Source organism: Bombina bombina, chromosome 2, assembly GCF_027579735.1.
Source record: "Bombina bombina isolate aBomBom1 chromosome 2, aBomBom1.pri, whole genome shotgun sequence".
Lineage (NCBI taxonomy): Eukaryota > Metazoa > Chordata > Amphibia > Anura > Bombinatoridae > Bombina > Bombina bombina.
This window is the reverse complement of record NC_069500.1, coordinates 849,415,700-849,428,546: the sequence shown is the minus strand read 5'-3', so window position 1 is coordinate 849,428,546 and position 12,847 is coordinate 849,415,700. Positions and strand designations below refer to the sequence as shown.

Genomic DNA, 12,847 nt, shown 5'->3' with positions numbered 1-12,847 from the left:
AGTGCTTTTAAGCTCTCACACCGACTGGAGAAACAGCAAACTCAGCTTGTACACAGAAGCACTCTTCCCAGAACCCACGGCATCACGAAAAAGCTCAAAAAACACGTAGGTAAGGGATATTGGAGGTCCGGTTAGGGGGAGTCTAGCTGTTACTTTTAATTTCAACTATAACATTGGGATTTTTTAACAGTCTCAGGACAAGTTGTGGCCACAACTTAGGAATATCTTATCAGATATATCAAAAAAGGATTACAATATCTGAACTCACTGAACACTATTAAGCTTTAAATTGCATTTTTTATAGGGTATGGACATGCTCTAATATATATGCTTATACAAATATACTATGGTATGAAACACCTTATGTATTGCCTATACCAGTAGAACCTGTTTTTAACCTAGTTTTAAGTAAACGTTTTTTTTTCTTATACAACTGTTAAGTTTTATTATTAACCTATTAGTTGGAGTAAAGTATATTTACAATATTGTGCTTGTATCACAGATATAATTTCCAAGTTTAAAGGAATATAGAACATAAGAGTATTGAAAGTCAGTAATCTGTAAACAATAACCAGAACCTATAAGAACAGGAGTAATTTAAACAGCATCCGATGCAGATGGAATAAATTACATACAGGGAGTGCAGAATTATTAGGCAAATGAGTATTTTGACCACATCATCCTCTTTATGCATGTTGTCTTACTCCAAGCTGTATAGGCTCGAAAGCCTACTACCAATTAAGCATATTAGGTGATGTGCATCTCTGTAATGAGAAGGGGTGTGGTCTAATGACATCAACACCCTATATCAGGTGTGCATAACTATTAGGCAACTTCCTTTCCTTTGGCAAAATGGGTCAAAAGAAGGACTTGACAGGCTCAGAAAAGTAAAAAATAGTGAGATATTGTGCAGAGGGATGCAGCACTCTTAAAATTGCAAAGCTTCTGAAGCGTGATCATCGAACAATCAAGTGTTTCATTCAAAATAGTCAACAGGGTCGCAAGAAGCGTGTGGAAAAACCAAGGCGCAAAATAACTGCCCATGAACTGAGAAAAGTCAAGCGTGCAGCTGCCAAGATGCCACTTGCCACCAGTTTGGCCATATTTCAGAGCTGCAACATCACTGGAGTGCCCAAAAGCACAAGGTGTGCAATACTCAGAGACATGGCCAAGGTAAGAAAGGCTGAAAGACGACCACCACTGAGCAAGACACACAAGCTGAAACGTCAAGACTGGGCCAAGAAATATCTCAAGACTGATTTTTCTAAGGTTTTATGGACTGATGAAATGAGAGTGAGTCTTGATGGGCCAGATGGATGGGCCGTGGCTGGATTGGTAAAGGGCAGAGAGCTCCAGTCCGACTCAGACGCCAGCAAGGTGGAGGTGGAGTATTGGTTTGGGCTGGTATCATCAAAGATGAGCTTGTGGGGCCTTTTCGGGTTGAGGATGGAGTCAAGCTCAACTCCCAGTCCTACTGCCAGTTTCTGGAAGACACCTTCTTCAAGCAGTGGTACAGGAAGCAGTCTGCATCCTTCAAGAAAAACATGATTTTCATGCAGGACAATGCTCCATCACACGCGTCCAAGTACTCCACAGCGTGGCTGGCAAGAAAGGGTATAAAAGAAGAAAATCTAATGACATGGCCTCCTTGTTCACCTGATCTGAACCCCTTTGAGAACCTGTGGTCCATCATCAAATGTGAGATTTACAAGGAGGGAAAACAGTACACCTCTCTGAACAGTGTCTGGGAGGCTGTGGTTGCTGCTGCATGCAATGTTGATGGTGAACAGATCAAAACACTGACAGAATCCATGGATGGCAGGCTTTTGAGTGTCCTTGCAAAGAAAGGTGGCTATATTGGTCACTGATTTGTTTTTGTTTTGTTTTTGAATGTCAGAAATGTATATTTGTGAATGTTGAGATGTTATATTGGTTTCACTGGTAAAAATAAATAATTGAAATGGGTATATATTTGTTTTTTGTTAAGTTGCCTAATAATTATGCACAGTAATAGTCACCTGCACACACAGATATCCCCCTAAAATAGCTATAACTAAAAACAAACTAAAAACTACTTCCAAAACTATTCAGCTTTGATATTAATGAGTTTTTTTGGGTTCATTGAGAACATGGTTGTTGTTCAATAATAAAATTAATCCTCAAAAATACAACTTGCCTAATAATTCTGCACTCCCTGTATGTACATACACATATACACTTCACCTCACACTAATTTTGAAACAATCTATATTGTTGCATCAGGCAATTCTACAGTTGCCGATTAGGAGAACAATCACTAACACATTTTTTCACTGGTGGTGTAATACGAAGTAAGCACTTTGTAGCAGATTCACATTTATAATATAAACACAGGCATACTAATTCACGATTTTCGTGAGAAGATTTTAAGGAATTTATGGAATAGTTAATAGAATCACAGTCCAACTCACAGCTCTCTTTGAGCGCTCCCCACCCCCACCTTGCACACTTTCACAAAATCTGATATTGGGAGCATATCAGACTTGGGGAAGCAAGTTGAGTCTGATCCAAACTTCACTCCACAACCCCCTTTTTTGTAGAATCTGTTAAAACCATAACAAACAGAAAAGAGATTCTGCTGAAATCGGCAGACAAAGGTGGGGCCACTGTGGTCCTTAACAGGGAATATTACATAGGAGAAATTAAGTATCAACTAGCTGACTGTTCTATATATAAGGCATTAAGTTACGATCCAATATTTGATATTGAAAGGGAAATTGTAAAATGTATTAATGGTGCCATTAAGGATGGTATAATTGATGCCAAAACTGAGAAATGTCTAATATGTAAAGACCCAAGGACATCAGTCCCATATACTTTGTCTAAAGTACATACAAATCTATATACACCCCCTGGACGCCCCATTGTGGCTAACACTGGTTCTAGTCTTTCTAATATATCTAAATATTTAGATTGTTTATTAAAGCCATTTTTGATTGAATCATCTTCATGTATTCAGGATACAGGAGATTTTCTTAGAAAGTTAGAAAATATTATAGTACTGGTCAATAAAAGTATTTTGTTTAGCTTAGATGTAGAAACATCTAAGCTAAACAAAATACTTTTATTGACCAGTACTATAATATTTTCTAACTTTCTAAGAAAATCTCCTGTATCCTGAATTATACACTTCAATTACCCACTCTAGTGGATTAGGATCAGTGCAAAAAAACTTTGCTACAATCTGGGAGATATAATAACAGACAGATTGGTTTTATTTTACAGCTTCTGGACATTATTTTGAGATGTAACTACTTCTTATTTCAGGATCAGTTTTACATACAACTACAGGGTACTGCTTTGGGATCCAATGTCGCCCTTACACATTCAAACATATTTATGAATGTCTTTGAAGAGATTTTTGTCTATCGACATGAATTATTTTTAAGGTATGGCGCCACTTGTTGACATTAGATCTATGATATCTTTAGGGTATGGCTGGGCGACATTGGGTCCCTATGTGCTTTTGTAAATTCTTTAAACACAGCCACACCGCACATTACTTTAAACTTGATAGACAATGAATAGCATATTTATTTCTTGGACACAACTGTGATTTAACAAGGGGGGGGGGGGGGCGTTTAATTATTGACCTTTACAGAAAGAGTACAGACAGGAATAGTCTGCTACATGGGCAAAGCGCACACCCTCCTCATTTAAAAAGGTATTTGCCAAGAAGTCAATTATTGCCAGTAAGACGTATAGTCTCAGATGATAATACTGCAAAGAGTAGACTACATGAAATGGGCCAAGCGTTTATAAAAAGGGGATATGACCCCCATTTTATCCACAAAGAAATCTCTGAGGTAATGAGAATCACTAGTCGAGAATTATTAAAAGATAAAAAAGCTGATAAAGTGAATGACAAATCTGCACAAAAGAGGATGATTTTCACAGGGGATTATCATGTATTAAGCAGAGATGTACAGAATTTTTCTTTGTAAACATTGGGAAGTATTACAAATTTGCAATCCAGAAATTATATAATTTCAACAACCCCCTATGCCACCCTATAGAAGGGCACATAATCTAAAGGATACACTAATTAAGGCAGATATTGTATCAAATAAAATAAGTAGACAATCCTTTATTGGCAAGAAAAATACAGGCTGCTTCCTTTGTTTAAATTGTTCGAATTTCAACAATATGATCAAGGGATCTTCATTTACCCATCCCAAGACAGGAAAGAAATGTTATGTTAAGGGATACTTTACTTGAAATACAACGTATGCTATTTACCTACTTAAATGCCTGTGTGCCTGTATATATGTAGGTGAGTCTACCCGCCAGATAAGGGGTAGAATCATTGAACATAAATCAAACATTAGAACTAAATATATTAAATCCCTAGTGTCTGAACATTTTTTACTAGCAGCACATCATGTGTATGAGTGTATGTAATAGGTCCTTTATACTGACCACTAGATGACAGTTAAAGGGTTTATATATAATATTTTTTTTACTGACCACTATATGGCAGTAATAGGTTTATTTATGATATATGATATTTTTCTACTGACCACTAGAGGGCAGTAATAGGTTTATATATGATATTTTGTTACTGACCACTATATGGCAGGATATAGATGCAGTTTATCTATTACCTTACTGGTGATGGACACAGGTGTGTTAGGTGTCATAATGGGAGGGGTATATATTATATTTATATATATATATATATATATATATATATATATATATATATATATATATATATATATATATATATATATATATATATATATATATATATATATATATATATGTGTGTGTGTGTGTGTGTGTGTGTGTGTAATTAAACTTGTTTACATAATGTTATTTCATGGCTAACAGAAGATTGTTGGCGTTTTAGCTGAAAATGCCACCATTTGTATTTCCATTTTTATGTAAAGTGAACAGAAACATAATGCTAAATATTAATTTATGTACCTTTTAATAAAATCATGATTATTCAATCACATAGGGTAATCTGCATTTACAAATTTTTTAGAAGAAAATGTGTTTGGTAAATAAATACACCATTCTGACAAATAGTGACTCGTATGGATGTAGAAATATATAATTCTTTCATTGTTAAGAGAGAATACACAGAAAAGTTTTTGTGTTTTTCTTAAAATTTTGCAAATGTTTTAAAGATAAAATGAAATATAGGAAATTACTTACTGTTCCACAGGGTGTCGAATATCAGAATATATTTCTTCTTGACCATAAATATGTGAGAGACGAACGTAAAATAGCAGGTAGATTAAAAAAGGGCCCGAATATTCTGTAAGAAAAACCTAAATAAAAAAGATAACATTTTGTTAAAATAATAGTTTAAATTGCTTTAGTTAACATATTTGTAGTACTAGTATTAATTATTTGATATTAAAATGATCTGTCATTTCTAATCCTTTGGTTATATTTTTATCAGCTAAAAAGGAAACCGAAACCAATATAAAAATATTCAAAATCCTATAAACAATACCTCTACCAAATAGAGAGATATTTGGAGAATGAGAGGAGCACTTAAAGGGATACTAAACCCAAATGTTTTTCTTTCATGTTTCGGATAGAGCATAAAATTTTAAGCAAATTTCTAATTTAATTGTAAGCCACCAATTAACAAACGCTATCCAGGGTGCTGAACCAAAAATGGGCCGGCTCCTACGCTTTCTTTCCTGCTTTTTCAAATAAAGATACCAAGAAAATTAAGAAACATTGATAATAAGGGTAAATTAGAAAGTTGCTTAAAATTGCATGCTCTATCTGAATCACAAAAGGGAAAAAAATGTGTTTAGTATCCCTTTAACCCCTTAATGACCGACGACATGCAGGGTACGTCCTAAAAAAAATACAGTTAACGCTTGAGGACATACCCTGTACGTCATTGGTCTGGGAAAGAGGTGGAAGCGATCCTGATTGCTTCCAGCCGCTTTCCGGGTTATTGCATCCTGCAATAACAGTCCTTGGCCATCCGATGCAGAGAGAACCACTCTGTGGCCCTCTCTGCAGCGGGCATCAATGGCCAGTATCGTTGGTGGGAGTCAGTGAGGGAGGCGGGTGGCGGCTATGAAGGGGCCTTGTGATGTGGAGGGGGGCGGGGGTAGCCGGGGGCGCGTGTGCACGGAGAGGGAGCGGGTGGGAACCGCTACACTGCAGAAAAACTTTAGTAAAAAGGGGGGGAATAAATGACAAAAAAAAATATCAGTTAGGCGGTGGGGGTTAGTCTGTGGGGGGGAAGCTACACTACAGAAAAAAACAAAGAAGAAAAAAATAAAACCCATTTTTTTTGCAAACTGGGGACTGGCAGACAGCTGCCAGTACCCAAGATGGCCCCCAATAAGGCAGAGGGGGAGGGTTAGAGAGCTGTTGGGGGGGGGGGTCAGGGAGGTTGGGGGCTAAAGGTGGATCCTACACAGCAGCGTATGTAAATATGCTAAAAAAATTCAAAGATACCTTTTATTTTAGTACTGGCAGACTTTCTGCCAGTACTTAAGATGGCAGAGACAATTGTGGGGGGGGGGGGGGGGGAAGGGAGCTGTTTGGGAGGGATCAGGGGGTGTGATGTGTCAGGTGGGAGGCTGTTCTCTACACTAAAGCTAAAATTAACTCTGCAAGCTCCCTACAAACTATCTAATTAACCCCTTCACTGCTAGCCATAATACACGTGTGATGCACAGCGGCATTTAGCAGCCTTCTAATTACCAAAAAGCAACGCCAAAGCCATATATGTGTCTGCTATTTCTGAACAAAGGTGTTCCCAGAGAAGCATTTACAACCATTTGTGCCATAATTGCACAAGCTGTTTGTAAATAATTTCAGTGAGAAACCTAAAATTGTGAAAAATTTAACTTTTTTTTAATTTGATCGCATTTGGTGGTGAAATGGTGTCATGAAATATAACAAAATGGGCCTAGATCAATACTTGGGGTTGTCTACTACACTATACTAAAGCTAAAAATAACCCTAGAAGCTCCCTACATGCTCCCTAATTAACCTCTTCACTGCTGGGCATAATACACGTGTGGTGCGCAGTGGCATTTAGCGGCCTTCTAATTACCAAAAAGCAAAGCCAAAGTTATATATGTCTGCTATTTATGAACAAAGGGGATCCCAGAGAGGCATTTACAACCATTTATGCCATAATTGCACAAGTTGTTTGTAAATAATTTCAGTGAAAAACCTAAAGCTTGTGAAAACATTTGTGAAAAAGTGAACAATTTTTTATTTGATCGCATTTGGCGGTGAAATGGTGGCATGAAATATACCAAAATGGGCCTAGATCAATACTTTGGGATGTCTTCTAAAATAAAATATATACATGTCAATGGATATTCAGGTATTCCTGACAGATATCAGTGTCCCAATGTAACTAGCGCTAATTTTGAAAAAAAGTGGTTTGGAAATAGCAAAGTGCTACTTGTATTTATGGCCCTATAACTTGCAAAAAAAGCAAAGAACATGTAAACATTGGGTATTTCTAAACTTAAGAGACAGTCAAGTCCCAAAAAAACGTTCATGTTTCAAATAGGGCATGTCAATTTAAGCAACTTTCCAATTTACTTTTATCACCAATTTTGCTTTGTTCTTTTAATATTCTTAGTTGAAAGCAAACCTAGGAAGGCTCATATGATAATTGCTAAGCCCTTGAAGGCCGCCTCTAATCACATGCTTTTGTATTTGCTTTTCACAGCAGGGGAGAGCTAGTTCAGGTAAACCCTATAGATAACATTGTGAGCACGCCCGTGAATTGTGGCAGACACTGCACTAATTGGCTAAAATAAAAGTCAATAGATAATAAATAAAATGTCATGTGATCAGGGGGCTGTCAGACAATGTTTAGATACAAGTTAATCACAGAGGTAAAAACTGTATTATTATAACCGTGTTGGTTATGAAAAACTGGGGAATGGGTAATAAAGGGATTATCTATCTTTTAAAACAACAAAAATTCTGGTGTTGACTGTCCCTTTAGGACAAAATTTAGAAACTATTTAGCATGGGTGTTTTTTGGTGGTTGTAGATGTGTAACAGATTTTAGGGGTCAAAATTAGAAAAAGTGTGTTTTTTTCCATTTTTTCCTCATATTTTAAATTATAAGAAATGATGAAAATAATGGTGTCTTTAGAAAGTCAATTTAATGGCGAGAAAAACGGTATATAATATGTGTGGGTACAGTAAATAAGTAAGAGGAAAATTACAGCTAAACACAAACACTGCAGAAATGTAAAAATAGCCTTGGTCCCAAACGGACAGAAAATGGAAACGTGCTGTGGTCATTAAGGGGTTAAAGGACATTTATAGTGCAACACTGTTTACTTTATTAAAACATGTAATTTTATCACTATTGACCCTGCAACTATATGTGTGATTGGGTCAGCAGCAGTCTCCGCTTGGGACCAGTAGTGCTCTGCTGCCTCCTAGTGGTACTATGTTGTGGGGGTTAAAACATAGAGTTGCATGGGTAAAAGAGTGAAAATTATATGTTCTAACAAATCAGAACATGTAATTCTTTGACTATAATGGCCTTCTAAAGGTAAATACTGGCGTGCGCGAAAGGTGCAGGTGCAACTATTCTCTCCTTTGGTTAGCATTACTATCTTTGAAGGCATAAATGTTCTGTGCATTTATTCACAAGCTTGCTGGAGTGATCAGTATTCTAAGATTACTGTCCCTTTAAAAGGTCATTTGCCTGACCTCTCAACAAAGTCTTATCTAGAAGTTTGTAATTTTCCCTATGTGCTTAAGCAAGTAAAAAATGCTAATTGCTTGTTGTTTCAAATGAAAAAAGAAGTTAAATACAGTAGGACCCCACTTAGTGCTGTGGTTTCATTATAGAAAATACATCGCTAAGCAAAACAGCTCTATTCATTTTTAGTGAGCATTGTTTGATGAAAGTCACTAATTATATACCTAGACTGTGGTTTTTTTACAAACAGCTGTATTGTACATTATTTGGCAAACAGTGTCTTTTTCAGAAGACGTGTTGACTGTGTATATCTGTTATATAATAATGATGTAATAATGGCCACTGAATTTCCGAGCATAAGTTCTATAATGAACCAGGGTTGCTGTAAGCAGGGCAATACAGTATTTCCTTGTTTATATAGGTTAAACACCTAGTTATAATGATAAACTGCCATTATATTGGTAAGCAAATAAATATTATATTTATTTATAGATTTACAATACTTATTACTAATATTATTAGGTTACCTTTAAGGGACAGTTCACTGTCAGATTGTTTTTCCCTGAAAGTGTTTCCCATGACTTGTGTTGCCAGCTACAGTGTATAAAACATTTGTGAAATTGCTCATTTATACTTCTTTCTGCAAAAGAAATAGCTGAATTTGCTCTTTGAAACCACAGCCCATCAAAACCCACTAAGCTTACAGAGAGATCAGATCTCGTTATCTTATCACTCAAATGTTAACATTTTAGAGCTTAATCTCTTCCGCCCCCCACTGTGAGTGTAATTTCTTCTGCTAGCTGTATTTACATACGGCTAGATTTGGAGTTTTGTCGGTAAGGACCCGCGTAGCTAACGCCGGCTTTTTTCTGGCCGCACCATAAAAATAACTCTGGTATTGAGAGTCCACATAAAGGCTACATTAGGCTCCAAAAAAGGAGCGTAGAGCATTTTTAACGCAACTTCAACTCTCGATACCAGAGTTGCTTACGGACGCAGCCAGCCTCAAAAACGTGCTCGTGCACGATTCCCCCATAGGAAACAATGGGGCTGTTTGAGCTGAAAAAAAACCTAACACCTGCAAAAAAGCCGCGTTCAGCTCTTAACGCAGCCCCATTGTTTGCTATGGGGAAACACTTCCTACGTCTGCACCTAACACTCTAACATGTACCCCGAGTCTAAACACCCCTAACCTTACACTTATTAAACCCTATTCTGCCGCCCCCGCTATCGCTGACCCCTGCATATTTTTTTTAACCCCTAATCTGCCGCTCCGTAAACCGCCGCTACTTACATAATCCCTATGTACCCCTAATCTGCTGCCCCTAACACCGCCGACCCCTATATTATATTTATTAACCCCTAATCTGCTCCCCACAACGTCGCCTCCACCTGCCTACACTTATTAACCCCTAATCTGCCGACCGGACCTGAGCGCTACTATAATAAAGTTATTAACCCCTAATCCGCCTCACTAACCCTATAATAAATAGTATTAACCCCTAATCTGCCCTCCCTAACATCGCCGACACCTAACTTCAATTATTAACCCCTAATCTGCCGACCGGAGCTCACCGCTATTCTAATAAATGTATTAACCCCTAAAGCTAAGTCTAACCCTAACACTAACACCCCCCTAAATTAAATATAATTTTAATCTAACGAAATTAATTAACTCTTATTAAATAAATTATTCCTATTTAAAGCTAAATACTTACCTGTAAAATAAATCCTAATATAGCTACAATATAAATTATAATTACATTGTAGCTATTTTAGGATTAATATTTATTTTACAGGTAACTTTGTATTTATTTTAACCAGGTACAATAGCTATTAAATAGTTAAGAACTATTTAATAGTTACCTAGTTAAAATAATTACAACATTACCTGTAAAATAAATCCTAACCTAAGTTACAATTAAACCTAACACTATACTATCATTAAATTAATTAAATAAAATACCTACAATTACCTACAATTAAACCTAACACTACACTATCAATAAATTAATTAAATACAATATCTACAAATAACTACAATGAAATAAACTAACTAAAGTACAAAAAATAAAAAAGAACTAAGTTACAAAAAAATATCTACAAACATAAGAAAAATATTACAACAATTTTAAACTAACTACACCTACTCTAAGCCCCCTAATAAAATAACAAAGACCCCCAAAATAAAAAATGCCCTACCCTATTCTAAATTAATCAAGTTCAAAGCTCTTTTACCTTACCAGCCCTGAACAGGGCCCTTTGCGGGGCATGCCCCAAGAAGTTCAGCTCTTTTGCCTGTAAAAAAAAAACATGCAATACCCCCCACAACATTACAACCCACCACCCACATACCCCTAATCTAACCCAAACCCCCCTTAAATAAACCTAACACTAAGCCCCTGAAGATCATCCTACCTTGTCTTCACCTCACCAGGTATCACCGATCCGTCCTGGCTCCAAAATCTTCATCCAACCCAAGCGGAGGCTGGCGATCCATCATCCGGTGGCTGAAGAGGTCCAGAAGAGGCTCCAAAGTCTTCATCCTATCCGGGAAGAAGAGGCGATCCGGACCGGCAACCATCTTGATCCAAGCGGCATCTTCTATCTTCATCCGATGACGACCGGCTCCATCCTGAAGACCTCCACCGCGGACCCATCTTCTTCTGGCGACGTCCAACTGAAGAATGACGGTTCCTTTAAGGGACGTCATCCAAGATGGCGTCCCTCGAATTCCGATTGGCTGATAGGATTCTATCAGCCAATCGGAATTAAGGTAGGAATATTCTGCCAATCAGATTGAGCTTGCATTCTATTGGCTGATTGGAACAGCCAATAGAAGGCTGATCGGAACAGCCAATAGAATTTAAGGGATGACGTCCCTTAAAGGAACCGTCATTCTTCAGTTGGACGTCGCCGGAAGAAGATGGGTCCGCGGTGGAGGTCTTCAGGATGGAGCCGGTCGTCATCGGATGAAGATGGAAGATGCCGCTTGGATCAAGATGGTTGCAGGTCCGGATCGCCTCTTCTTCCCGGATAGGATGAAGACTTTGGAGCCTCTTCTGGACCTCTTCAGCCACCGGATGATGGATCGCCAGCCCCCGCTTGGGTTGGATGAAGATTTTGGAGCCAGGACGGATCGGTGATACCTGGTGAGGTGAAGACAAGGTAGGATGATCTTCAGGGGCTTAGTGTTAGGTTTATTTAAGGGGGGTTTGGGTTAGATTAGGAGTATGTGGGTGGTGGGTTGTAATGTTGGGGGGGGTATTGTATGGTTTTTTTTTACAGGCAAAAGAGCTGAACTTCTTGGGGCATGCCCCGCAAAGGGCCCTGTTCAGGGCTGGTAAGGTAAAAGAGCTTTGAACTTTATTAATTTAGAATAGGGTAGGGCATTTTTTATTTTGGGGGTCTTTGTTATTTTATTAGGGGGCTTAGAGTAGGTGTAATTAGTTTAAAACTGTTGTAATATTTTTCTTATGTTTGTAGATATTTTTTTATTTTTTGTAACTTAGTTCTTTTTTATTTTTTGTACTTTAGTTAGTTTATTTCATTGTAGTTATTTGTAGATATTGTATTTAATTAATGTATTGATAGTGTAGTGTTAGGTTTAATTGTAGGTAATTATAGGTATTTAATTTAATTAATTTAATTTTAGTATAGTGTTAGGTTTAATTGTAACTTAGGTTAGGATTTATTTTACAGGTAATTTTGTAATTATTTTAACTAGGTAGCTATTAAATAGTTCTTAACTATTTAATAGCTATTGTACATGGTTAAAATAATTACAAAGTTGCCTGTAAAATAAATATTAATCCTAAAATAGCTACAATGTAATTATAATTTATATTGTAGCTATATTAGGATTTATTTTACAGGTAAGTATTTATCTTTAAATAGGAATAATTTATTTAATAAGAGTTAATTAATTTCGTTAGATTAAAATTATATTTAATTTAGGGGGGTGTTAGTGTTAGACTTAGCTTTAAGGGTTAATACATTTATTAGAATAGCGGTGAGCTCTGGTCGGCAGATTAGGGGTTAATAATTGAAGTTAGGTGTCGGCGATGTTAGGGAGGGCAGATTAGGGGTTAATACTATTTATTATAGGGTTAGTGAGGCGGATTAGGGGTTAATAAC

At 37.0% G+C, this 12,847-nt stretch overlaps 1 protein-coding gene across 1 annotated transcript in view; it reads right to left on the bottom strand.

The window, feature by feature from the left end:
• TECRL (trans-2,3-enoyl-CoA reductase like) overlaps window positions 1-12,847 on the bottom strand; it is a 1,178,878-nt gene that overhangs the window by 690,423 nt on the left and 475,608 nt on the right. Inside the window, exon 6 of the mRNA XM_053700120.1 lies at window positions 5,203-5,318. Within this exon, the coding sequence (XP_053556095.1) occupies window positions 5,203-5,318 (116 nt within the window). The remainder of the gene's footprint in view (window positions 1-5,202; window positions 5,319-12,847) is intronic.